The sequence below is a fragment of the Globicephala melas genome, chromosome 13 (assembly GCF_963455315.2).
Source record: "Globicephala melas chromosome 13, mGloMel1.2, whole genome shotgun sequence".
NCBI classification, from domain to species: domain Eukaryota; kingdom Metazoa; phylum Chordata; class Mammalia; order Artiodactyla; family Delphinidae; genus Globicephala; species Globicephala melas.
The window spans coordinates 83596158-83623390 of NC_083326.1; the positions used below are offsets into that span (position 1 = coordinate 83596158).

General features: G+C 44.1%; 1 protein-coding gene across 1 annotated transcript in view; it reads left to right on the top strand.

Moving 5' to 3' along the window:
* Positions 1–27233, top strand: part of DNAH10 (dynein axonemal heavy chain 10) — a 146922-nt gene that overhangs the window by 24283 nt on the left and 95406 nt on the right. Inside the window, exons 10-21 of the mRNA XM_030860044.2 lie at positions 440–638; positions 4174–4368; positions 7404–7574; positions 9294–9470; positions 10283–10408; positions 11288–11460; positions 12057–12208; positions 18262–18426; positions 19038–19245; positions 22213–22369; positions 25437–25913; positions 26013–26171. Of these exons, the coding sequence (XP_030715904.1) occupies positions 440–638; positions 4174–4368; positions 7404–7574; positions 9294–9470; positions 10283–10408; positions 11288–11460; positions 12057–12208; positions 18262–18426; positions 19038–19245; positions 22213–22369; positions 25437–25913; positions 26013–26171 (2359 nt within the window). The remainder of the gene's footprint in view (positions 1–439; positions 639–4173; positions 4369–7403; positions 7575–9293; positions 9471–10282; positions 10409–11287; positions 11461–12056; positions 12209–18261; positions 18427–19037; positions 19246–22212; positions 22370–25436; positions 25914–26012; positions 26172–27233) is intronic.

Consider the following 27233-nt stretch of genomic DNA (forward strand, 5'->3'; position numbering starts at 1 on the left):
GAATTCCCTTTTATTTTTTTTTAACTTTCTTGAAAAACAATCTATATAAGTGAAATAGGTACCAAAATCTCAGCATTATCATTTTACTCCGCTGTTGCTTCCGGCTTAGGACCCAGGGCCACCTGCTCCCCTTCCAGCTCAAACAGAAAGCTTACCAGGCTTTGCACATTGCAGTTTGGGGCAGCTGCATCAAAGGTCAGCCTGGGCCGCGGCTTGGAATCCTGCCTGCAACCCCACCAATCACATCCCTGCCAGTTTCATCAGAACAGCAGCTCACCCGGGAAGGTTTCTGCAGTGAGACCATGACATCAGAGGGGCTCCGCTCCTTGCTTAGAATTGTCCCCCTAGAAGCCTGCTTCCCCCGGGGAGCGGGGAGCGTGGCTCAGATCCCGTACGGCTCAGACCTTCCTGCCCATCACAGCATCTCTTTGCTTCCCAGAGAAAACCGAGCGAGTGCGCAACACAAAATCTTGGAGGCCAGAAACACCCTCAACATGTGGAAAAAGGCCTATTTCGACGTCCGGGCCAAGATCGAGGCTTCGGGGAGAGAAGCTCGGTGGGAGTTTGATCGGAAGCGGCTGTTCGAGAGAACAGATTACATGGCCACCATCTGCCAGGATCTCTACGACGTCCTGCAGGTGGGGTGGGGGGCTTGGTGGTGGCGTCCTCTTCAATGCATGCAAAGGTGGTTAGAGCTGGGATTTGCCCGATGGAAGGCAGTTTGGCTTTTTGACAGTGGGCCTCTCCGTGTCAGGTGGGAGGCAGAGAGGGTCTGGCCAGGAGAAAAGCCTGCAGAGCAGACAGCATGTGCCGGAATGTCCCAGAGCACACCTGACCTTTGCAGCTCTCCCTTGAGTTTTGTGACAGCCCTCTTTCTCCCCCTGCTTTTGGTTTCCTTTCCTTTCCTTTTCTTTTTTGGCTGCACTGCAAGGCTTGCGGGATCTTAGTTCCCCGACAAGGGATTGAACCCGGGGCCACGGCAGTGAAAGCGCCGGGTCCTAACCCCTGGACTGCCAGGGAATCCCCTTGGTTTTCTTTATCTTTTAATTAAAAAAAAATTGAAATATAGTTGATGTACAATGTTCTGTAAGTTACAGGCGTACAGTATAGTGATTCACAGTTTTTAAAGGTTATACTCCATTTATAATTATGAAATATTGGCTATATTCCCCATGTTGTACAATATATCCCTGTAGCTTATTTTTTTTATTATTTTTTTTTGTGGTACGCGGGCCTCTCACTGTTGTGGCCTCTCCCGTTGCGGAACAGAGGCCCCGGACGCGCAGGCTCAGCGGCCATGGCTCACAGGCCCAGCCGCTCCGCGGCATGTGGGATCTTCCCGGACCGGGGCACGAGCCCGTGTCCCCTGCATCGGCAGGTGGACTCTCAACCACTGCGCCACCAGGGAAGCCCCTTGTAGCTTATTTTAAACCTAACAGTTTGTACCTCTTACTCCCCACCTCTAGTAACAGCTAGTTTGTTCTCTGTGAGTCTGTTTCTTTTTTGTTATATAGTCACTAGTTTGTGGTATTTTTGAGGTTCCACATGTAAATGATTATCATGTAGTATTTGTCTTTCTCTGTCTGATTTCATTTAGCAGAATACCCTCCAAGTCCATCCATGTGGCTGCAAATGGCAAAATTTCATTCTTTTTTAGGGCTGAGTAGTATTCCATTGTATATATATGTACCACATCTTCTTTTTTTTTTTTTTTGCGGTACGCGGGCCTCTCACTGTTGTGGCCTCTCCCATTGCGGAGCACAGGCTCCGGACGCGCAGGCTCAGCGGCCATGGCTCACGGGCCCAGCTGCTCCGTGGCATGTGGGATCTTCCCAGACCGGGGCACGAACCTGTGTCGCCTGCATCGGCAGGTGGACTTTCAACTGCTGCGCCACCAGGGAAGCCCCCACATCTTCTTTATCCATTCCTCTGTCGATAGACATTTAGGTTGCTTCCATGTCTTGGTTTTCTTTTGACTCTGGCCACGCCTTCTCAGTGTCTTCTGCAAAATCTTCCCCCTCTGTCTTTCCGTTAAATGTTGGAATTCCTCAAAGGCGGTCAGAGACCTTCTCTCCCCTGAAGCCATGCCATCCCTGCCATGGCCACAATGACTGCCCGTCTATCTGCCAGGGCTTCCTGTTGATCTGATCCCACTCTCTTTTGAATGAATGTCCGCAAGGCTTAGTGGCTGATGGGTTGAATTAGCCAGCCCTTGTCTCATGAAGGTCCATCCATTCATTTATTCTCTAAATATTTATCAGGCACTCACAACGTGCCATGCACTTGTCCTTGCTGCTAGAGAAATGATGAGCAAAGACCAGGGCCAGCTCTGTGACCGCAGTGCCCAGTGCAAACAGAAATGTTGACTCCTTATTCAATAAGCAGGAAAAAAATGCTGTTAAAAGTCTTAAAATATAAAACCTTTTCCTTCTGACATGTCTCACCTTGGCATGGCCTTGTTTATTGGTTTGTTACGACTGTAGCAAAGTAAAGAAAAGAAAGTAAAAGAAAATTAAACGTTTAAATTATTTGCATGAATTTTACGGTTCTTCTTTATATTGTGCAGTGTCAGCTTAACATGCAAAGAGAAAGGTATTTGTCTGGTGTGTGGAATCACTGAAATGACACAGTTTGTATTTTGCAGCTCTTTCTTTTTTTAAAATAAATTTATTTATTTCTGTTTGGCTGCATTGTGTCTTTGTTGTGGTGCACGTGCTTCTCATTGCGGTGGCTTCTCTTGTCGCGGAGCACGAGCTCTAGGCGTGTGGGCTTCAGTAGTTGTGGCATGCGGGCTCTAGAGCGCAGGCTCAGTAGTTGTGGCACACGGGCTTAGTTGCTCCGCGGCGTGTGGGATCTTCCCGGACCAGGGCTCGAACCCATTGGCAGGCGGATTCTTAACCACTGCGCCACCAGGGAAGTCCCTATTTCGCAGCTCTTAAGTGCAGATGTAAATGCTTCATGTGACTAACTCGGCTGGTTTCATTTCACTTCTTGATGTGTGCAGTTCCACCAGCGTTCTCTGCTTCAGCTCACTGATGGGGAAGGAAGGCTGAGAGGAAAAGGAGTTGTGGGTTTTCCTATCTCCATCATTCCTTCTGTGCCATCATTTTCAGCGTGAATAGTTGGCCGATGCGGTGAAGTACAGGGGTGAGGAGCAATATGGTAGGTAGGGTTCCTTGGTCGGGTATGTTTCTTAGCCTTTTTTTTCTGCGTTGGAAGCGAGCTCTGTTTTGAAAGGAGAAGGTGGCCTCTCTGAGCTGTTGGTGTCCTCCTTTACTCACTGTAGCTGCCACACGCTGACTGGTACTCGTTCTGAGTCTCCCTGAACTCTCGTGCATTGTGGCTCCACCGGGATTCTCTGCTCATGGGACCTCACACGCTGCATGTCAGTGGGATGTTGTGAACAGCACACACGCAGATTTCATTTATCGCCTCTGCTCACACATGTGCCCGATTGTCCCCTGAGACTTCATTTACAAAACACAAGTTCAGAGATAAAATGATTGAGAATTTCAAGACGGTAACAGCAGAGCCTTAAACCCAGCACGGGACCCTCTGGAGCCTGGGGCCCTGTGCGCCTGCCCGGGTCCCACACCTATGAAGCCAGCCCCGTCTGTACGTAGTCTATGGCTCATGGAGCTTACAGTCCAGTAGAAGAGAAACATGGTAGACAATAATCGCACAGATGCATAGCTACAGCTGAGGTGAGTGCTAGGAAAGAAGACTAGAGGGGGCTGTGGAAGTGTGCACAGGGGCATGGCCTGTTCTAAAGGGTCGGACTCGATGAAGGCATATTTAATAATGAGTAGTAGGTATCTGGCATTTCACACTGCAGGTGCAAAGGCCTTGAGACAGAAAGGAACGTGGGATTGAAAGAGGCCCGGGGTGGCTGCCAGGCAGCAGGGGTATAGCAGTATGGGAGGACATGGAAGCAGTAGGTAGGGGCCTGAGCATGCAGGCTTTGTAAGCTGTGTCAGGCCATCTGGAATGGGTCCTTTGTGCAGTGGGCATAGTACCAAAGGGATTAGGCTTTGGTACTCCAAAGGGAGGAGGCTACCTGTGTGACCAGATTCTTGCCCTCAGGTAAACCTAGATATGCAACCCGCTGGTCGTTAGAGCAAAAGCATAAGAAAGCCAAGTGGTGACCTCCTCATGTTTTGTTTGATCGGACAGGTCAGGGAGGAATTCCACAACATATTTGGTTCAGAGCTAAAAGCAGTGACTGGGGATCCCAAGCACATCGACGATGTGCTGTGCAGGGTGGACAGCCTGGTCACCCCCATGGAAAGCCTGACCTTTGACCCCTTCAGCATCAAGTGCTCCCAGGACTGGAAATACGTGATGGACGACTTCAAGATCGAAGTCCTGGTAAGTAACACATCCTTCAATTCGATTTTGGAAGTGGATACCATGTTTTCTCCATATTAAATCTGTTGGGTTATTTAGTTATGTTTAGCGTTTTTGGTTTTTTTTTAAAAAAAATCATAAAAAGGGATACCTGCTTTTTGGTGAAAAATGGAAACAATGCAGAAGAGCATAAGGTAAAAACGAATATTTCTCAGTGTCCTCTGTCCCCACCCCTACTCCCCAGGTGGAATAAGTTTGAAGCGAGCTAGACACCCTAGAATGGCTACCAAGGTGGGTTGGGTGTATGACTGGAGAGGATGTAGAGCGGCCGGGGTGAAGAATGGGACTTAATTTAGTAAGCAGTAGGGAGCCATTGAAGGTTGTTCACCAAGGCAGGGATGTCATCAGACTTATACCAAAGAGGGTTTTTCTGGCTGCAGCGTAGATGGATCAGAGCTAGGGAAGGAGAGGAGGTGGGGAGGTGGTATAAGAGCTTGTGGCCCTAGGTGTGTGTGAGTCAGGGCCGGTCAGAGAGAATACGACCTCCCTGCATACGGCACAGACAGGATGGCCCACCACACTCACCTTTTCGGCCTCCTGTGCGGTACACCATCCGTAGCATCCCCATTTTATGTTTCAAGTAAGTGTTTTGATAACCCCGGAGCATCTTTCATATTGTAACTGAAAGTGGGATCCCCTGCTCACTGCGCAAAAGCCGATAAAGAGGCAAGGTTGGTGGAAAGGAAAGTTTGCCTTATTTTGGCTGCCGGCGACCAGGGGTGGGGGCGGACTCCTGTCCAAAGGCCAACTCCCCCTGACTGAGGGTCAGTGGGCAAGAGCTTTTATAGATGGAGGAGGGGGCTACGTGCAGAAACAGCACAGTCAGCCCTGGCAGGCAGCTTTTTAAATTTTATTTATTTTTATTTTAAAATTTATTTAAAATTTATTTATTTAATTTTATTTTATTTTTGAGTCTTCGTTGCTGCGCGCGGGCTTTCTCTCGTTGCGGTGCGTGGGCTTCTCATTGCGGTGGCTTCTCCTGTTGTGGAGCACGGGCTCTAGGCGCGGGGGCTTCAGTAGTTGTGGCTCGCGGGCTCAGTAGTTGTGGCTCATGGGCTCTAGAGCTCAGGCTCTGTCGTTGTGGCGCACGGGCTTAGTTGCTCCGCGGCATGTGGGATCTTCCCGGACCAGGGCTCAAACCCGTGTCCCCTGCATTGGCAGGCAGATTCCTAAGCACTGCACCATCAGGGAAGCCCTAACACAGTTTTAAATAACTTTTGGTTACATTAATGTTCAGCATTTACTCATTATGTCTATGCAGATATTTTCACTGCTGAGCCAAGAAGCCCATCATAACCATGCAACCTTTCTTTTCTTTTTTAATGTTTATTTGTTTATTTTTATTTTTAAAATTTTTATTTATTTATTTTGTTTTTGGCTGTGTTGGGTCTTCGTTGCTGCGCGTGGACTTTCTCTAGTTGCGGTGAAAGGGAGCTCCTCTTCATTGTGGTGCTCAGGCTTCTCACTGCAGTGACTTCTCTTGTTGCGGAGCACAGGCTCAAGTGCACGGGCTTCAGTAGTTGTGGCACACGGGCTTAGTTGCTCCTCAGCATGTGGGATCTTCCCGGACCAGGGATCACACCCATGTCCCCTGCATTGGCAGGTGGATTCTTAACCACTGCGCCACTAGGGAAGTCCCACCATACAACCTTTCTTGTCCAACCCTTCATTTTTCCTGGAGTTAATCATTGCTTTTATTTGCATTTGCTTGGTTAGTTACATATACACTGTTAATTTTTCCAACTGCCCTAACATCTTTTTCACACACCTATCAATAGTGGGTTCCATCTGCTGAGACATATCAGTGCTATTATTTTTCCAGAGACCTTTCTTCCAGAGCTTGCTGTCTTTCTGCTCCGGTCTAGATTGTTTGCTCCTCAGACCTGTTGTGAAGCAGTTGCCCTAGGACTTCCTATCTTCTGTCATCTGTGTTGGATCCTACTTTCTAGAGTTCACAGCTTCCCCTCTCCTTGTTTGCTCTGTTGTTTTGCTGGAGTGCATTTTTTAGTAGCTTCCTGAGAAAGGTTTCATGGGACATGCATTTTTTTTTGAGCCTTGCATGTGTGAATTCTGAAATAGTAGGTATAGAGTTCAAGGTAGAAAATAACTTTTCTTCAGAAATTTGAAGATGTTCTTTATCGGTTTCTAGTTTCCAGTGTTATTAGAAGTCTGATATCACTCTGATTTAATTTTTCTAGAATTAACCTTCCACTCTGCATAGGGTGGGCTGGGGATGGAGATATAGAGTATGTGTACTGAGTGGCCTGGCTGTGTGGGGTGGAGAAGGGATCCTCTGTTTGCCCCTCCCCTTCCTGGTGCCTGGTGCCTTCCAATGCTCAGCCTCCCAGAGGTTTCCATGGGACAAACAGGTGCCCCCCGCCTCCCCCACCCATTGCCAGTGTTAGGTAGTAATTCTCTGCCTTCTGTAAAGTTAGTTACTCTCCTTCCAAAAATTCCTGAACTATCTCCTCTCCCGTTTCTTTGTCTATATGAGTTAATACTTTAAAGATTCCCTTTTCTATCATTTTGAACTAGTGGAGGAGAGAGAGCAGAAAACCAATGCAGCCGGTCTGCCATTTTTTTCTTTTAATATTTATTTATTTAGGTTACGCTGGGTCTTAGTTGTGGCATGGGGGATCTTCACTGCGGCATGCGGGCTTCTTAGTTGTGGCATGCATGCTTCTTAGTTGTGGCATGTGAACCCTTAGTTGCGGCATGCAAACTCCTGGCTGTGGCATGCATGCGGGATCCAGTTCCCTGACCAGGGATCGAACCTGGGCCCGCTGCATTGGGAGCACGGAGTCTCACCCACTGGACCACCAGGGAAGCCCCCAGTCTGCCATTTTTAACTAGATCTCAGCTTCCACCAAAGCACAATGGAAATCCTTCTCAAGGCACTGATTTGGTATTTTGTGAGGTAATTTGTTATTTTTGTGGGGTAATTACAGGGTCATAAGGGTTTTTTTCTGGGCTTTTTTTGTTTGTTTGCTTGGCAGGTTATTGAGAAAGAAGCAAAAAATTTTATTGACGAATCTTTTAAGACTCTTCGATCAGCTGAAGCAGCATTTGACATGCTTTTAAAATTTAAGCATATTCGTTCACGGGAGGCCATTAATCGACAAATGATGAGGAAATTTAATGATATTCTTGCACAGTACTGTAAAGAGGTAACTGAAAAATCTATGGCTGCTGTAGCAGTAAAAATACACTTGGCAAAATGTAAACAGTTGGATCACACTGTTGCCTTTCTCATCTAAATTCAGAGAAACTGTACTTTTCCCAAATAAGCATGTCGTATAACCGAAACGAAGTGGGTTTGTTTGTTTAGTGGAGAAATTCAGTAAGAATTTATGAAGTACAATATTGTATGCCTCACGTTGTGATGGACCCTGAGCGAGTTAGTCATAGGCATAATCACAGTAACAACAGTGTAGTAGTCACAGCTACCCATGTGTGAAGGTCACGGGTGTGTTCACATACACATTCCTGTTGTAAGGACCCTTGTTATACAATGGACCCACCCAGATAATCCGGGATAATCTCCTTATTTTAAGGTCAGCTGACTGGCCACCTTAACTCCATCTGCTACCTAATTCCTCTTTGTCAGGAATGGATCAGGACCGTTAATGGGGCAGGTATCGTTTTGCCTCTGACACCTAATTACTCACATAAGAGTGCAAAATACTTATTTTAAAATGCAAGCCCAGACCATATGATCCAGCAATCCCATTTTGTGTATATACCCAAAAGAATTGAAAGCAGAGTCTCGAAGAGATATTTGATTATCAATGTTCGTAGCAGCACTATTCACAACGGCAAAAAGCTGGACATCACCCAAGGGTCCATCGATAGATGAATGGGTAAACAAAATGTGGTCTGTCCCTACAATGGAATATTATACAGCTTTAAAAAGGAAGGAAATTCTGCCATATGCTACACCATGGATGAACCTTGAGGGCTTTGTGTTAATTGAAAGAAGCCAATCATAAAAAGACAAATACTCTATGATTCTACTTATATGAGGTACTTAGAGCAAAGTCATAGAGACAGAAAGTAGAAAGGTTGTTCCTAGGGGCTGAGGGAGGGAGGAATGGGGAGTTACTGTGTTTAATGTGTACCCAGAGTTTCAGGTTTACAAGATGAAAGAAGTTGTGGAGGTGGATGATGGTGCTGCATGCACGACAACATGAATGTAGTTAATTCCACGGAAATGTCCACTGAAAAATGGTTAGGATGATACATTTTATGTCATGCATATTGTACCACAATTTAAAAAATATTACGTGATAGATAATTATAAAACCTCAGTGGCACCTGCACATACACACACACACACACACACACACACACACACACACAATGCAGGTCTGGCCACCAATCATGTCTAGAACAGATTTCAGAATTTCCAATAGGTTGGTCAAATGATTGTACACAGTCTATAAGTATAAGGCAGTTTGGATCATTGCATGTTTTTTTTTTTTTTGGTACACGGGCCTCTCACCGTTGTGGCCTCTCCCCTTGCGGAGCACAGGCTCGGGACGCGCAGGCTCAGCGGCCGTGGTTCACGGGCCCAGCCGCTCCGCGGCATGTGGGATCTTCCCCGACCGGGGCACGAACCCGTGTCCCCTGCATCGGCAGGTGAACTCTCAACCACTGCGCCACCAGGGAAGCCCGGATCATTGCATGTTTTAAACCAAACAAAAAAATTCCTACAGAGTATAGGAAAACGTAGTAAATAATAAGTAGTAAAAACCCTATTCTGTACCTCAGACTATTTCTTGACGTTCCATGTTCATTTCTTTAAAGATACAAATCTCAAGTTCAATCTTTTCTTGGCTCACAGACTGATGCTTATCACTTACAGAATACGTTTGATTGCTTTGCAGATTGACATTGTTAACAAAATCTTTGTTCAGAACCTTGACAACCCACCGCTGTATAAGAATCACCCGCCCGTCGCAGGTGCCATCTACTGGGAACGGTCCCTGTTCTTCCGGATTAAGCACACCATCCTCAGATTTCAAGAAGTAGAGGAGATCTTGGACAGTGATAGAGGACGAGAAGTACGTTGCTTCTGCTGGAAATGTCCCCTTTTGTATTTCATGGTTCAATTCTAGATGGGCGGCCTCCCTGGGCGCTGATCCTTCAGTCCAGGTGGCTGCCGGCATGGAGTGGGCTACGCAGAGTTGCCTGCGTAAAAACAGCTCAATTTCAAATCCATGTCTGCAATTTAGAAGGTCTTTTCTGTGGTCCCTGGGGACCACATCTCCATACCTACCTGTGACATCTTCCAGGTGGCAGTCACATGACTTCCCCTTGACCTTGATCTTCAGCCTCTCCAGAGGGTGACCAGCAACTTTCCGATAATACTCTCCCTCCCCCACCCATGCATTTTTGTCTGTTATATCACAGGGGGTGGGAAACCTTTTCTTTTATGGTCCAAGAGTAAGTATTTTAGGCATTTGAGGGTCGGATGGCCCCTGTTGCAACTACTCAACTCTGCCTTTGTAGCAAGAAAGTGACCATCGATAACACGTAAACAAACAAGTGTGACTATGTTCCAATAAAACATCACTATGGACGCTGAAATTTGCATTTCGTATGCTTGTTACACGTCATGAAGCACTGTTGTTCTTTTTGAGTTCCTTCATTCTTAGCTCCTGGGCTGCAGCAAACCCACGGGCTGAGGTCTGTGAGCCCAGTTAATCAGCCTAGATTTCAAGCCCTACCATGGCAGACCACCCCTCCAACGTTTGTGCAAATCTGCCTGCTTTCTTTTGCAAAATGTGTTAACTCATAATTTTTTTTTTTAAAGAGAGACAAAAAAAATGTTATTTTCAATGACAAAATGACCGTTGCCTGACTTCTTTGGTAGGTAAAGCAAAAATATCTGGAAGTGGGTAGGACAATGAAAGACTACGAAGATGAAAAGTATAAGCAGTGGAAAGAGACGACAGAACAGGTCCTGCCGACTCTCATGAGGAAGAGTCTGCTCGCTAAGGTGTGTCTTTCTAGATCCGCGTCCTAGATTCCGGGGCGGCCTCGTAATGTGGTGGTGACTACTATTTCCTTGAGATCTGATGTGTTGACTCTCATGAAGTTGCGAGGTATTTCCAAAATCAAAGGCACAGAAGGGCAGAGGCTGACCCGGGAGAAGAAGAGAGGCAGAAAGAGAATAGATGGAGGAAGCAAAATGTCACCGTCAGGGAACACGCTGGGGTTAGGCAGCCCTCCTGACTCCTTGGGCAAGTGGCTTAACTCTGAGCTCCAGTGACCCAGTTTGTAAAATGAGTTGGATCAGAAACATGCAAAGTATTAGTTGAACCGTATATGAAACAGCTGACAGTTGATCATTTTTAACCTACAGAAAAATGTCACTTCCCATGATTCAGCCGCATCTTTAGCACAGGGTCCGGCACATAGCAATTGCTCAGTAAATAAACACTAGCTAGGAGGTTCAAGGGAAGACCTGGGCCTGGCGGTTTTCGGTCTTCGGTACTAAAAGGAGTGAAGAGGCCAGGTAGGGCCTGTCAGGAACTGGACACCTTGTGTCCTATTCAAAAGGGGCAGCTGCTACCCAGCTTCAGTCTGTTCTTTGCCATTTATCATCAGCTTTTCCAATTTTTCAAGGGAAAGCAGATTTCTGGATTTTTACCTTCCGTTGCCCAAATTTCGAACGTGGGTGACTAAATCGAATTCTTTAAAAACTCTGTTCACCAAACAAAATATGAATTCTAGCTAGTTCTGGCCAGCTCCCCAGTCTGTCAGGGCAGGCCATTGATCTTTTTCAAATTCACGTTTAACTTGGGTTGCGTTGATCTAATTGCTTCTTGGACCGCCCTTCCCACGATGTTTTGTAAAAACACCGTTTCTCCCACAGACTTCTGCTGCTGGTGATGAAGCCCAGAACTCTGACAGGGGGGTTGGTTTTGCAATCAACTTTTCACCTGCTCTCAGGGAGATTATTAATGAAGCAAAGTACCTGGAACAGCTGGGGTTCCCTGTCCCGGAATTAGCAAAGAGTGTTGCCCTCCAGGAAGACAAATTTCTTAGGTAAGAAGATTCTTCTCTTAAATCAACAGTAAACATTTTTTGTCTTGGGACCCCTTTGCGCTCTTCAAAATTATTGAAAACACGCCCCCTACCCATGCCAGAGCTTTCATTTTTGTGGATTTTATAACCGCCAATATTTGCCAATTAGAAATAAAAACTAAGAAATGTTTAAAATATGTGTTTATTCATTCATCTAAAAATAACAACAATAAATCTATTTCATGTTAACCTAAATAACATTTTCACTTTTTCATTTTTTAAATTAATTTTTACTGGAGTATAGTTCATTTACAGTGTTGTGTTAGTTTCAGGGGTACAGCAAAGTGAATCAGTTCCACATATACATATATCCACTCTTCTTTAGATTCTTTTCCCATGTAGGTCATTACAGAGTATTGAGTAGAGTTCCCTGTAAGTAACATTTTTAAATAAAAAGTAACCAATATTTTCCAAAAAGAAAGTTAGTGGGAAGAGTGGCATTCTTTAAAATTTTTAGTCTGGTTAATGGTCTTTTGTATCCTACCTGTAAGGTTATTAATCTTTTTATGAGCTCCATTGTATTTTTCTCACATCAGTGACTTTCCTGTAATGTGCAGGTACACGGATGGGATACAACGTATGTTGGATCATTATCACGTGCTCATTGGAACCTTAAATGAGGCAGAGGCTCTTCTCCTTGACGACCGTTCCCAGGAATTAGTAAGAGTGTTTAGGTCTGGATATAAGAGGTTAAACTGGAACTCACTAGGTAATATAATTCATCTATCTATTGCCTTTTAGACTTTGGGATATAAAAAATCATTCTTTTAGATTGTCTTAGTTGAATTATAATTTTTCTATATATGTAGATATGGTTAACAAATACGTTTTCAGCATCAGTAAAGTACACTTTGTGGAACATGGAATCCATCTCGAGGCTTTAGTTAGGGGTGAAGGTGAGTAGACAGGGTGCCGTTTTGACATTCGGCTGACCCAGAGCTTTCTCCTCCCAAAATAAAGTGACTTTTACTTTTTTCCCTTAAAACTGAAATTTTTTAAAAAAAAATTAATTAATTAATTTATTTTTGGCTGCATTGGGTCTTCGTTGCTGCACGCAGGCGTTCTCTAGTTGCAGCGAGCGGGGGCTACTCTTCATCGCAGTGCGCGGGCTTCTCACTGCGGTGGCTTCTCTTGTTGCAGAGCACGGGCTCTAGGTGCACGGGCTTAAGTAGTTGTGGCACGCGGGCTCAGTAGTTGTGGCTCGCGGGCTCTAGAGCGCAGGCTCAGCAGTTGTGGCACATGGGCTTAGTTGCTCCACGGCATGTGGGATCTTCCCAGGCCAGCGCTTGAACCCGTGTCCCTTGCATTGGCAGGCGGATTCTTAACCACTGAGCCACCAGGGAAGCCCTAAAATTGAAATTTTAATTTCGAGATAATTACAGAGTCACACGCAGTTGCAAGAATTAATACAGACAGTTCCTGGGTACCCTTTGCCTGGTTTTCCGCCAACAGCAACTTCTGCAAAACTGTAGTGCAAACCACAGCCCAGATTTTTACATCGATATAGTCAAGACACAGAACATTTCCACACCACAGTGATTCCTCATGTCGCCCTTTTAAAGTCACACCCACTTCCCTCCTATCCCCATCCTCTACTGAACCCCTGGCAGCCACTAATCTGTTTCCTGTTTCTATAATTTTGTCATTTTAAGAGTGTTACATAAAATATTATATGACCCTTTTGGTGTTGGCTTTTCTCACCCAGCACAATTCTCTGGAGATTTTTCCAAGTTCTTGCCTGTTTCAACAGTTTGTTCTTTTTTATCAGTGAATAAAAAACAGTATGGTATCAATGTTTGTTTCACCATTCACCTAGATATCCTAGAGAATATATAGGTTGTTTCCAGGTTTAACTATTATGAATATACATTTGTGCTGTAGAATCACTTGTGTACAGGGTTTTATGTGAACATGAGTCTTCATTTCTCTGGGATAAATGCCCAGGGTTGTGTGGTACTTGTGTGTTTAGTCTTTTTTATTTTTTAATTAAAAAAACTGAAGAATAGTTGATGTACAATGTTATATAAGTTATATATACAGTATAGTATACAGTATAGTGATTCACAATTTTTAAATGTTATACTCCATTTATAGTTATTATAAAATATTGGCTGTGTTCCCTGTGTTGTAGAATATATCCTTGTAGCTTAATTTATACATAATAGTTGGTACCTCTTGATCCCCTACCTATATTGCCCCTCCCCATTTCCCTATCCCTCTGGTAACTACTAGGTTGTTCTCTATATCTGTGAGTCTGCTTCTTTTTTGTTATATTCATTAGTTGTTTGTTTAGTCTTTTTTTTTTTTTAATGTCATAGTGTTGTCCAGAGTGGCTGTACCATTTTACATTCTCACCAGCAATATTCATTTCACTGTCTCTAGATCTTGGCCAGCCTTTGGTATTGTCACTATTTTTAAAAATTTAGCCATCTGATAGCTGTGTAATGATAGCTTATTGTGGTTTTGATTTGCATTTTTCTGTAATGGCTAATGATGTGTTTGTTTGCCTTTATATATCCTCTCTGGTGTAATGTCTTTTTTTTGTTCTTTTGCCCATTTTCTAATTGTATCACTTGCTTTTTTACTGTTGATCTTTGAGAGTTCTTTATATATTGTAGATACTAGTCCTTTATTGGATATGTGGTTTGGAAATACTTTCTCCCACTCTGTAGCTTGTCTTTTCATTCTCCTAATAGCATCTTTTGCAGAGCTATTTTGATGAAGTCCTATTTATCAGTTTTTCCTTTTATGGATCATGATTTTGGTGTCAAGTCTAGGGACTCTTTGCCTAGCCCTAGATCCCAAAAGTTTTCTATTTTTTCTAAATATTTTATAATTTTATGTTTTACAGTTAAGACTGTGATCAATCTTGATTTTTTTTTTTTTTTTTTGGTACAAAGTGAGAGACTTAAGTTGCAGTTCATTTTTTTTTCCAATTGTTGTAGCATTGTTTGTTGGAAAGGCTAACTTTTTCCATTAAATCACTTTTACACCTTTGTCAAAAACTAGTTGAGTGTATTTGTATGGGTCTATTTCTGGGTTCTCTATTCTGTTCCATTGATCTATGTGTCTGTCCCTCTGCGAATATCACAGAGCCTTGAAGCCTTAATTATTGTGGGTACAGAGTAAGTCTTGAAATTGGGTAGACTGGTAACCACTGATCTTTTTATTCTCTCTATAGTTTTGCCTTTTCCAGAATGTCATATAATTAGAATCATACAGTGTGCAGCCTTTTCAGATTGGGTTCTTTCACTTAGCAATAAAATTTAAGGTTCCTCCATATAATTGTGCATTTCTTTTTATTACCAAATAATATTCCATTGTGTGGCTGTACTGTAGTTTATCTGTTCACCTGTTGAAGAACATCTTGGTTGCTTCCACATTTTGGCAATTATGAATAAAGCTAAAAATGTTCATGTGCAGGTTTTTGTGTAGTGATTTCTTTTCTTTGTTCTTCTTTTTTTTGTTTGTTTTAAAATTACAGATTCAGTTTCCTTAATAGTTATAGGACTATTCAAGTTATTGGGTGAGTTGTGTAGCTTGTGCTTTTCAAAGAAGTGGTGCATTTCATCTAAGTTGTCAGATTTATTGTGCAGAGTTGTTCTTGTTGCTCCCTTATTATCTTTTTAAAGACTGTACATCTTTAGTGATCCCTCCTATTTAATTCTGGATATGGTTAATTTGTGTCTTCTCTTTTTTTCTTTTCAGTCCTGCTAGAGACTAGTCAGTTTTACTGGAGCTCTTTGTTTCATTGATTTTATCTGTTGTTTTTCTGTGTTTAATTTTACTGAATTCTGCTTATCTTTATTATTTCCTTCTGCTTGCTTTGGATTTATCTTACTCTTCTTTTTCAAGGTTCTTGAGGTGGGAACTTAGATCATTGATTTGAGATCTTTCCTCTTTTCTAATGTATGCATTTGGTGCTATTAATTTCCCTGTCAGCACTGCTTTAGCTGTGTCCCACAGATTCTGATAGTTGTATTTTAATTTTTATTCAATTAAGTGTATTTGAAAAATTTCCCTTGAGACTTCCTCCATGACTCAGGGATTATTTAAAAGTGTGTTGTTTAGTTTCAGAGTGTTTGGAGATGTCCCCTGTTATCTTTCTGTCATTGTTTTGTAATTTGAGTCTGCTGTGGTTGGAGAACATACTCAGTATAATTTCAATTCTTTTAAATTTGTTGAGGTTTGTTTTACAGCTCAGGATATAGTCTATCTTGTTTTATGTTCTGTGGCCACTTGAAAAGAATATGTATTCTACTTTGCTGAGTAAAACGTTCTATAAATGTTGATTAACCTTGTTGGTTCATGATGTTGTTGAGTTTTTCTATATCCTTGTTGATATTCTGTCTAGTTCTGTCAATGACTGAGAGAGGAATGTTGACATGTCCAATTATAATCATGGATTTACGTATTTCTTTTTTCAGGTCTATCATTTTTTACTTCACATATTTTACAATTCTGTTGTTTTGATGCATACAAGTTTAGGATTGCTATGTCTTCTTATGAATTAAACCCTTTAATCATTATATAATATTCAACTCTCTCTGATAATTTTCTTTGTTCTAAAGTCTTCTTTACCTAATATTAATATATCCATTCTGGTTTTCCTTTGATTAATGTTTGCACAGTATATGTTTTTCCATCCTTTACTTTCAACTTGCTGATAGAATTGTATTTGAAATGAGTTTTTTGTAGACAGCATATAGTTGGGTCATGTTTTTAACCTACTCTGTCTTGGTGCATTTAGACCATTTACATTTCATGTAATTATTGGTTTGTTAGGGCTTAAGTCTGTCAGTCTTTTTGTTTTCTGCTTGTTCTTTTTGTTTCTCTGTTTTTCTTTTACTTGCCTTTCCATGGGCCACTTGAACACTTTCTCGAATTCCATTTTGATTTATCTATAGTGTTCTTATAGCATTTTTTTAGTGGTTGCTCTCGGTTACATATACATAACATTACAGTTTACTGGTTTGAGTGAAGTATAGAAACCTTAACTCCCCTTACCCTCTCCCACTTATGGTATAATTATCTAAATATTTCTTCTAAATACATTTTGGACCACAACAGACAGTGTTATAATTTTTGCTGCAACCATCAAACCTAAGTTAGGAAGCTCAAGAAGAGAAGGAAAAAGCTATTGTATTTTCCTCTATTTTTACCTACTGTGCTCGTTCTTCCTCCCTGATGTTCCCAGGGTCTTTCTCTTACTGGGTCCTTTCTGTTTACAGAACTCCCTGTGGCCATCCTTACACCCTATGCTGTAGCAGCATAGGTCTGCTGGTGACGTAATCGCCTAGTTTCCCTTCTGAGAATATCTTGATTTCCCCTTTGTTACTGTCAGGTGGAAGTAGAAATCCAGGTTCCCTAGTCAGCCTTCACTGACAGTCGAGGGGAAGCTCCACATGACTGCTGGGAGGGGTGGGGGTCCCAGCCCCCCGGCAGTCTCCACTGACACTGTGGGGTGGCAGGGGGCGGTGCTCGTGGCTGGACCGTGGAGGTGAAAGTCCCATCTACCTCCATGGCCTCCTCTGATGCCACCACGGCAGGCATAAGGGACAGGGGTTTGGGGCACCTCATTATAACATTCTGAGGGTGGAAGTCTAGGCCCCCTCCACCTGGCCCTTCTGGCATGGGTGAGGGCAGGGTCACATTTTTATCTGTGGTGTTTGGCTGGAGCAGAGCAGTTACTGTCTAAAATTTTGTCTTGCTAGGGTGTCCCTCTCCTGGTCCTTTGGTCAGAGAAAACAGGATTTTCTTGAGGCCTTTTTTGGGTGCATGTGTGTCTGTACCCATGGGCACTTATGGGTCGCCGGCTCCTTCAGCTCCAGGTCTGGGATACAGATCCCAGGAAAAAGATCCCAGGGCCCTCATCACCACGTCATTCCTCGGATCCTGGGGTCCCCGCTGGTTGGCTGTCTCTCCCCCTTTCAACGTCTTATATTTGTTTTATGGCTAATGTGCAGGGTTCTTAGTTGTATTTAGCAGGAGTAATAAGGAAAAGTACATACTTCTTCTTCCTTTACTTTTAAAAATAAACAAGGCATTTATGCTATTTTTCTTCCTTCTTCCTCTTTCCCTTCCGTTGCTCCAAATCTTCTCCCCGTTTTTCGTTGTCATTTCCTTTTCTCCCCTTCCTCCCTTCTCCTTTGTACAGAGAACATGTGTGTTTGGACTGTGGCTTCCAGCGTGAAACCTCTGGATTAAAAGTCCAGCTTCTACCCATGTGACTCAACTTCTTGGAGGCTCCGTTTCCTCATCTCTAAAATGGGCATAATCTTAGTACCCAATTCATAGGGCTGTTGTAAGGATTCGATCATGTAATCAACGTCACATGCTTAGGCCACCGCCCAGCTGATCATAAGTGCTTAACTTGGGTTTACTATTCACATTCTTGCTGTTTACTTTTCTAAGCAACAGGCCAGAGGGTTGCCTAACTGTAGGCAGGGTTGCATGTAGTGGAGGGTTTGTGTTGCCATGGCAATGAGAAGGCAAGAGGGTTGTACCTCCTCTTTCTCCCCACTGCGCTTCAGATACGATGATGCTAAAAAGCAAAGAGAAGAAATGTATCGTTTGCTTGATCCTGAGCAACGGCTCCTTGTTCCAGTCCCCAGGGACCACGTGGATCTCTGTCACCTCAAAAACCCAAGGGGATGGAAGGAGCACGATCCTTCCTGTGAAGGGATGTTGGCGGGAGGGATATGGAAAGGAAGAGTTGAAAGCCAGCTATCTTTCTTTCGTTCTTTGTCTTTTTCTCCAAAGGTATTGCTGACTACATAACTCGGTGCAAACAGGCCGTTGGGAAATTTGAGTCCCTCATCCACCAGATTCATAAGAATGCAGATGACATTTCTTCGAGACTTACCTTAATAGAATCCATAAATCTCTTTAAGTATCCAGCACCTAAAAGTGAGGAAGAACTCCCAGGTAGATCTGACTTCTTGTTTCTTTGATTATGGAAGGAATGGAAAAACCTCTTGGGTATGATTGTGCGCGCACACACGCACACACACACACACACAGTTTATTCCACAAATGGAATAAAAACATGCATCATAATCTCAGGCATTTACTTGAAAAGATCATGGGTAATTCATAGCTTTTGCCGTGTTTTATGTATTGCTTACATAGTTTTACAAATTCCTAAGTCTATGAAAATCAGTAGTACTTTTGTCAATAACTTTGTAACAGTACGGTGAACTGTGTTTTATGGGCTCACATTTACTTGTTCAAACAGGGTATTTTAAGCTGTCTTGGACTAATCACCAAGGAGTTCAGGATTAGTTAACAAGCAATTTAAGACAAGCAAGATTGCCCAAAGGCAAAGCATGCACAAGTGGCATTCATTCCCATGTTGTCATGTATTTTTTGCTTTGGATGTGTCTCGCTTCGGGTGGTGTTGATTTATTTTCTGCTTTTGATCAAGATTGGAGGCTGCTTTCATATTTGCAAGATATACAGCTAATGTTTGGGTTGCTTCTTGAGTAATGTCCCTTCCCGTGTTTGTGAAGAGCTGTAACAGGTGTCTTCCACTGCAGGCATGAAGGAATTCTTTGAGCACATTGAACAAGAAAGGGCCAAAGATGTGGACCACATGGTCAGGTGGTATCTTGCCATTGGGCCTCTACTGACCAGAGTCGAGGGGCTGGTTATCCACACCAACACGGGCAAGGCCCCCAAGCTGGCCTCCTACTACGAATACTGGGAAAATAGAATTTACGAGGTCTTGACAAAGCTCATCCTGAAGTAAGTTAATGTTCATATTGCATGTTTTTGTTTTTTTTTTTTGCGGTACGCGGGCCTCTCAGTGTTGTGGCCTCTCCCGTTGCGGAGCACAGGCTCCGGACGTGCAGGCTCAGCGGCCATGACTCACGGGCCCAGCTGCTCCGCGGCATGTGGGATCCTCCTGGACCGGGGCACGAACCCGTGTCCCCTGTATTGGCAGGCATACTCTCAACCACTGCGCCACCAGGGAAGCCCAGCAGGAGGATTCTTAACCACTGCGCCACCAGGGACGTCCCAACAAATAACCTTTAAAAGATAATAATATGAAATTCTGGTGAATAAGAGGTTCATTATGGGCAGAATTGTAATTTGTGGTGATACTATAGTACAAAGTGTCATATTGGCTCATCTTCTTGTTAGGTCCCTCAACATCCAGAAAAGGAAATTATCCCTCTCCCCACTGTCTGAAAGACATACACATGTCTGTGTTCAACTGGCAACAGAGAATTGCTGTCACTCAGTATTTAACAAAATCCCAGATGACGCCTTCACTTACACTGAGAGAGGCTGATTTGAAGGATATACGATGCATGAACTCTTCCCGAAGGTCTAAAGTAACCCCTGGCCAGAATGGGCATCACGTATGTGTAGAATGCTTATTGTGTGTGCTAGCCTCAGACACATGGAGGCTGTCCCTTCCCTCCTGGAGCTCCACAGCTCTGCAGCTCAGACTGGCCGAGAGCTAAGTGCCTGGACTTCACATTGGCTTAGGGTCCTTCTAAAAAACCGGCCTATGAAATTCATCACTGTTGCTATTACCTCCATATTGACAAGGGTGGTGTTCATTTTATCATATGTTTTCTTTTTTTTTAATAAATTTATTTATTTTTATTTTTGGCTGTTTTGGGTCTTTGTTGCTGCGCACAGGCTTTCTCTAGTTGCATTGAGCAGGGGCTACTCTTCGTTGTGGTACGCAGCCTTCTCATTGTGATGGCTTCTTTTGTTGCGGAGCATGGGCTCTAGGCGCGCAGGCTTCAGTAGTTGTGGCACGTGGGCTCAGTAGTTGTGGCTCATGGGCTCAAGAGTGCAGGCTCAGTAGTTGTGGCACACAGGCTTAGTTGCACTGTGGCATGTGGGATCTTTCCGGCCCAGGGCTCAAACCTGTGTCCCTTGCATTGGCAGGCAGATTCTTAACCACTGAGTCACCAGGGAAGTCCCGTATGTTTTTTTTATGAAGAACCCCAGAAGAAGTTTCTCTAATTTCCCTTCTGATCTTAGCCTCCTGAAAAAGTATATTTCCTCTTCTCTTTCCTCTTTCATTTTTTGTTGTTTTTAAAAAACTTCTTCATTATGATTTTAAAATTTTTGTTATTATTATTATTCAATTTAAAAAATTAAAAAAAATTGTTTTGTCTGCGCCACACAGCATGCAAGATCTTAGTTCCCTGACCAGGGCTCGAACCCATGTCCCCTACATTGGCAGGTGGATTCTTAACTGTTGCACCACCAGGGGAGTCCCCTGGGTGCAGTTTGACAAACTTCACTTCATTGATCCTTTAAATAAATCTGTTTTCTACATATTTCATTTGCTTTTTAATGTTGCTTCTAACTTTGACTCTTAAAGCAGCCCCTTAGGAGTTCCTGGGCGGTCGAGTGGTTAGGACTCCACGCTTTCACTGGCAAGGGCCCCGGTTCGATCCCTGGTTGGGGAACTAAGATCCCACAAGCCGCCTGGCACAGCCGAAAAAAAAAAAACAGCAGCCCCTCGTACAGGGCTACCTCCTGAGTTTTCTCTTTCTAATACACTACGTTTTCCCTTGATCCATTCATCCATTTACCCATCAGTCCATCTATTCACTCATTCATTCATTCCAAGGTTTATTAGAGCCTGGACTGGACCAGGCACTGGACCAGATAAAGCCCCTCTTTTTCTGGAGCTTCTCCATCCTCATAGGAGAGAGATGCAAGACTCAAGGAAATAAATATTCTCTGTGAAAGAAATAAAGCAGAATAATGTTCCAGGGAGAGACTGGAAGGGCTGTTGTGATTGGGTGGTCAAGAAAGGCCACGGAGAGGCCATGCTGTAGCGGAGCCCTGAAGCTAAGGAGCAAAGCTGGAAGGGGAGGAGCTTCCTGGGGGAAGACAAAGGCCAGTGTACAGACCTGGAGGCCACGTGGGAGGAACAGAAGGAAGGAATAAAGAGAGTGAAGGGAGTGCGTAGGAGAGGAAGCTGAGCAGGCAGGGACCAGATCGTGAAGAGCCTGGAAGCAGCTTGCATTTATTCTCAGAGAGAGAAGAGTTGCATGGTTTTTTTTGGTTTTGTTTTTTTTTTTTGCGGTACACGGGCCTCTCACTGTTGTGGCCTCTCCCGTTGCGGAGCACAGGCTCCAGACGTGCAGGCTCAGCGGCCATGGCTCACGGGCCCAGCCGCTCCGCGGCAGGTGGGATCTTCCCGGACTGGGGCACAAACCCGTGTCCCCTGCATCGGCAGGCGGACTCTCAACCACTGTGCCACCAGGGAAACCCGAGTTGCATGTTTTATATGCTCTCTGACTGTAGGAATCACTGAATTGGGGATGGGGGGAAGAGGAAGACTGGTTTGCAGGCTAATGAAGTGTCCATCCCTGTGTTGTCCCTGGTGTAATCCTGGAAAGGACAGAGTCTGGTGGGCCAGGCGGAGTGGGGACATGAGTGTTCATTTTTCCTGAACCAGAGTCAAACACCTTTTTGGAGTTACCATTACTAAGTATCTTCCAACTAATAGGTATTCTAACTTCCGCAAAGTAGAAATGAACTATTTGTAAAATTTGGGCCATAAAAAGGGTACATAATGAAACTCATCCCACACTGTCCATTACAGCCATAGAAAGTGTTATTCCTTGTCGCAGGCTTTTTATAGGTGGCGGCTGGGACTCTAGCCATTTTCACCCGCTGTCGGATATCTTTCACGCTGCTGAGTACTGAGTCTGTTTTATTAACCCCTCCTAGGAATTTGCAGTCTTTTAATTCTTTAATCCTTGGAAACGTCCCTTTGTTCCAAATGGAAACCATTTTGACAGCGCCCGAGATCATCCTGCACCCCAGCGCAAGCGAGATTGACAAGATGTGCGTCCACTGTGTCCGAAGTTGTGTGGAGGTGACCAAGGTAGGATCGGAACTGTGTGTTGTTTCCTGGTTGACCCCTTGTCACAGAGGGCTGGGCCTGCCAGCTGCGGACAGCAGGGGACCCAGGAGGTCAAGAACACAGGCTCCACCCTGTCCTTTGTCCAGACCGCTTTAGTCTCTTCCTGGCTCCTCCTCTGTAAATCTCTGAAGTTTGGGGGTGTCCCAAGGCTTGATGCCGGCTCCCTTTCACCTCTCTATCTTCTTTGTGCATCCTCACGACCGGTCCCGTGGCCGTTATTACCAACCCTATGGAGGCAAGCCCACCACATTTCCATCTCCAACCCAGAATTCTCTACTACACAACACATGTTTCTAGTCGCCGACCGGCTGTCTCCCCTTGAACCTTAGACCTGGCGAGTACAAGATGGAATTCTTGGCTTTCCAATGTGCAGCCTGGTCCTGCCCCCATTTTCCCTACTTCAGGCAACGGCGCCAACATCCACCCAAGGGGTTGAGTCAAAACCCTGGGAGCCATCCTTGATCCCTCTTTTCTCCCGTCCACCCATATCCAGCCCGTCGGTAAGTCTGGTTGACTCGCTCCCCCAAACACGCCTCTGATCTCCCCGCTTCTCTCCTTTTCCACGTTACCAGTCCATCCCAAGTTCATCGTCCCTCACTTGCACTATTGCAGTAATGTTTCCACAGGTGGTCAGGATTATCCTTTAAAAACGTGAATCGTTTCATGTCATCCGTGTATAAAAGCCCCCGATGACTTCACGTTGCACTTAGAACATAATCCAAACTCCTCATTCTGGTCTATGAGCCCCTCTGCAATCTAGCACCTGCCTACCTTTCTGATCAGCTCCTACCTGTACACACCCCACTGTGCCCCAGCCCAATGCACCTCCAGCAGGTAACACCACTTCCTCCTTGAAATAGTGGCACCCCTGTTCCCTCTGCCTGGAACCTTCTGCCTCCCAGACCTTGACCTGCTGGCCCCTTCTGGTCCTTCTCTATTACATCACCCTACTCCATCTTCTTCCTAGCCCATATTACTATCTGACCTTTTCTTATTTATTTACTTGCTCGTTCATGCTTTGACTAGCTCATGCCACTAGAATGCAAGTTCCACAACACCATGAACTTTGTGTGTCTGTTCACTCTGGAGCCCCTAGAACCTCGCACAGCGCCTAGCACATAATTGGCACTCAGTCAGTGCTTGTCAAATGACTGTCAGTTGGCAAATAACCCAAAGTTTACGTCTTACCAACATTGGGAAAATAGGGCCATCTTTGTGCATAAGAGATGTCACACCCCCTCAAGACACTAATATCGTTCTTTTCACTTGGTTTGTTCAGAAAGTCAAACATACCTCAGGCATTTAAAAAAAATTTTTTTAAATTAATTAATTAATTTATTTTTGGCTGCATTGGGTCTTCGTTGCTGTGCGTGGACTTTTCTCTAATTGCGGCGAGCGGGGGCTACTCTTCATTGCGGTGTGTGGGCTTCTCATTGCGGTGGCTTCTCTTGTTGAGGAACACGGCCTCTAGGCGCGCGGGCTTCCATAGTTGTGGCACGTGGGCTCAGTAGATGTGGCTCGCGGGCTCTAGAGCTCAGGCTCAGTAGTTGTGGCGCACGGGCTTTGTTGTTCTGTGGCATGTGGGATCTTCCCAGACCAGGGCTCGAAGCCATGTCCCCTGCATTGGCAGGCAGATTCTTAACCACTGCGCCACCAGGGAAGCCCTCAGGCATGTTTTTTAGCGTAAAACTAAGTGTAGATATTACAAATAGGGAATTTCATTTCACTGTACTTGGAAATTAATGAATAAATTGCACATGTTTTATAATCTGTGCAAATAGGTCATTTATTAAACCTCGGTCATATACATTCTCTTAACTTTTAGGTGTTACATTACCAAGTCTTTGAACAGGAAAACAAAACAATCTCCAAGGGGTAAATAAATAGGAGAGACTCTTTGTGAAACATTATGGATGTTAATCCTAGTTTTTCTTGCCAATTTATTCCCACCCCTGCCATAGATGGGCTTGAGGCTTTGTGGTGAAGACTGTTATTTTATCTTCATAAATGCTTTCTTTTATTTATTTTTATTATATTTTTATCAGTGCTTTGTTTTAAATGAAAAGAATTTTTACCTGTCCTCTTGGAAAGTGTTGGAAATGCCTTTCATTAACAAACATCTCTGCAGATAAACACTTACGGCGAAGGTGACTTAAGTCGGCCTGACTGCACTATTTGAGCTTCAGGGTTCATATTTCATGACTGAAAACAATGAGCAAAAGCTTTAAACTAGGACCGAATTACCTCATCTATTAAGTGGAAATGATAATACGATCCATGTTCTAGAGTGGGTTGGGAGAATTAAATGGCATAACACGTAGAGCACTTGACACAGCACTTGGCAATTAGCTCTCAATAAACGTTAGCCATCAGTTTTGGTATTAGTGTTACAGCGAGCAGTAGAATTAGTAATTGTTGTTATTCCCATTCTACAGGTGGCCAGACTACGGTTCAGAGATGTTATGTATAACCACCCATGGTTTGCTTGAAAGAAGAGGGGCTCTTGACTGTACAGCAGGGAGACGTCCAATGACAGATTTGTGCTGGGACACTGGAAACTAATGTGGTTTTATACACCCGAACTTGGCTGTGCTCAAGCACATGTCTGATGATTGGCTGGCTGTTGCCTGGGGAGCCTCGGTTCTCCTGGGGCTCCATCATCACGTAGGCTAGCTGAAGCTCGTGCATCTGGTGGCTGCAAGGTTTCAAGAGCATGAGAGTAGAAGCTGCTCAGCTACTTGAGCCCCGGGCTTGGACCTTGCATAATGCCACTTCCCCTATCTGTTGGTCAAGTCACAGGCTAGCCCAGAGTGGGAAAATAGGTACTCCCAATAGACCATTTTGTCAACAGACAGAATCTCTTGATGGAAGGAACAAAGGATTGTGGTGATTTTTTGCAACCTAGCACAGCTTATCAATAATAAAGTGAGATCCCTTACTAGCAAGACTTATTACTGAACATATGTACATAGGAAGCAAAATAGATACTGAAGGACTGTCTTTTTTCCCCCAATTCTTATTTTGCCAGAATTTTGTTCGCTGGATGAATGGCAGCTGCATAGAATGCCCCCCTCAGAAGGGAGAGGAAGAAGAACTTGTTACAATCAACTTTTACAATGATATTTCTCAGAACCCTCAGATAATTGAGCAGGCCGTTATGATCCCCCAGAACATCCACAGGATTCTGATCAATCTTATGAAGTACCTGCAGAAATGGAAGCGGTACCGACCGCTCTGGAAACTGGACAAAGCCATCGTGATGGAGAAGTTTGCTGCCAAGAAGCCCCCTTGTGTTGCCTATGATGAGAAGTTGCAGTTCTATTCCAGGATCGCCTCTGAAGTGATGCATCACCCCTTGATCAAGGATGAGCACTGCATCCGCCTTCAGCTTGGACCCCTGGCGAACACCGTACAGGAAAATGCCAAGTCCTGGGTGGTTTCACTTGGGAAGCTCCTTAATGAGTCAGCCAGAGAGGAGCTCCATAATCTGCACGAAGAGATAGAGGTAGTAGGGCCCCGGGTTTCATGATCTTCTGGGCTTCATTCAGCGCTATATTTTTTTCCTCTATGCTTATTCAGTGTCACTTTGAACTCTCTTTTATAGTTCCTGACCAAAAACCTGAAGAAGAGCCCCAGTACCCTTGAAGATCTCAAGTTTGTCCTTGGAACAATCGCAGAAATTAAAAGTAAATCTTTAGTGATGGAACTAAGATACCGGGATGTCCAGGAGAGGTACCGCACCATGGCGATGTACAGTCTCTCTGTAAGTGAACTCTTTCCTTTTCTCCCTTCCTTCCTTCCTTCCTTCCTTCCTTCCTTCCTTCCTTCCTTCCTTCCTTCCTTCCTTCCTTCTTTCCTTCCTCCCTCCCTCCCTCCCTCCCTCTCTTCCTTCCTTCCTTTGTGTGTTTTTGTTTTTATTTATTTATTTATTTATTTTAAAATTTTTTTGGCTGCACTGTGCGGCATGTGGGATCTTAGTTCCCTGACCAGGGATCGAACCTGTGCTCCCTGCAGTGGAAGCGTGTAGTCCCAACCACTGGACTGCCAGGGAAGTTCCTATTTTATTTATTTATTTTTTTTGCGGTACGCGGGCCTCTCACTGTTGTGGCCTCACAGGCTCCGGACGCGCAGGCTCAGCGGCCATGGCTCACGGGCCCAGTCGCTCTGCGGCACGTGGGATCTTCCCGGACCGGGGCACGAACCCGTGTCCCCTGCATCGGCAGGCGGACTCTCAACCACTGCGCCGCCAGGGAAGCCCTATTTTATTTTTTAAAAATACAACATGATTATATTTCAATACACAACCAAAATGCAAAACACCATATTAAATTGATGGCAGTAAAATATGGTATTTCATTTGTATTGCATGACAAATGGTTAACATCCTTAGTCATAAATGAGTTCTTACAAACCAGTAACAAAGACACTGATATACCAAGGGAAATGAAAAAAAAAATGGAAGAAAATGAAATAACACAAGTGACTAGTAAGGATTAAGCATCTATGAAGATGACTGAGCTGAACAATAACAGAAGAAAAGCCATTTCTTTGTAATATCATATTACCAAAGATTAAAAATCTAACATTTCTACAGTTTCAGGAAACAGACCCACATAAACACTGGGGGACAAGATTGATGAGGTCCCATCTATATATTAATAGTAGGGGAAATCTAGTTTGAACTCAAACTATAAATTTTGGATAGCCTTAGTCCTAGCAGTTCCAATTCACTGGAATTATTTCAATAAATTAGTTGGATAAATTTACAGTTTATATATAAACCATGTTTACTACATAGAAAATTTGTAGTGTATAGACCCACCAA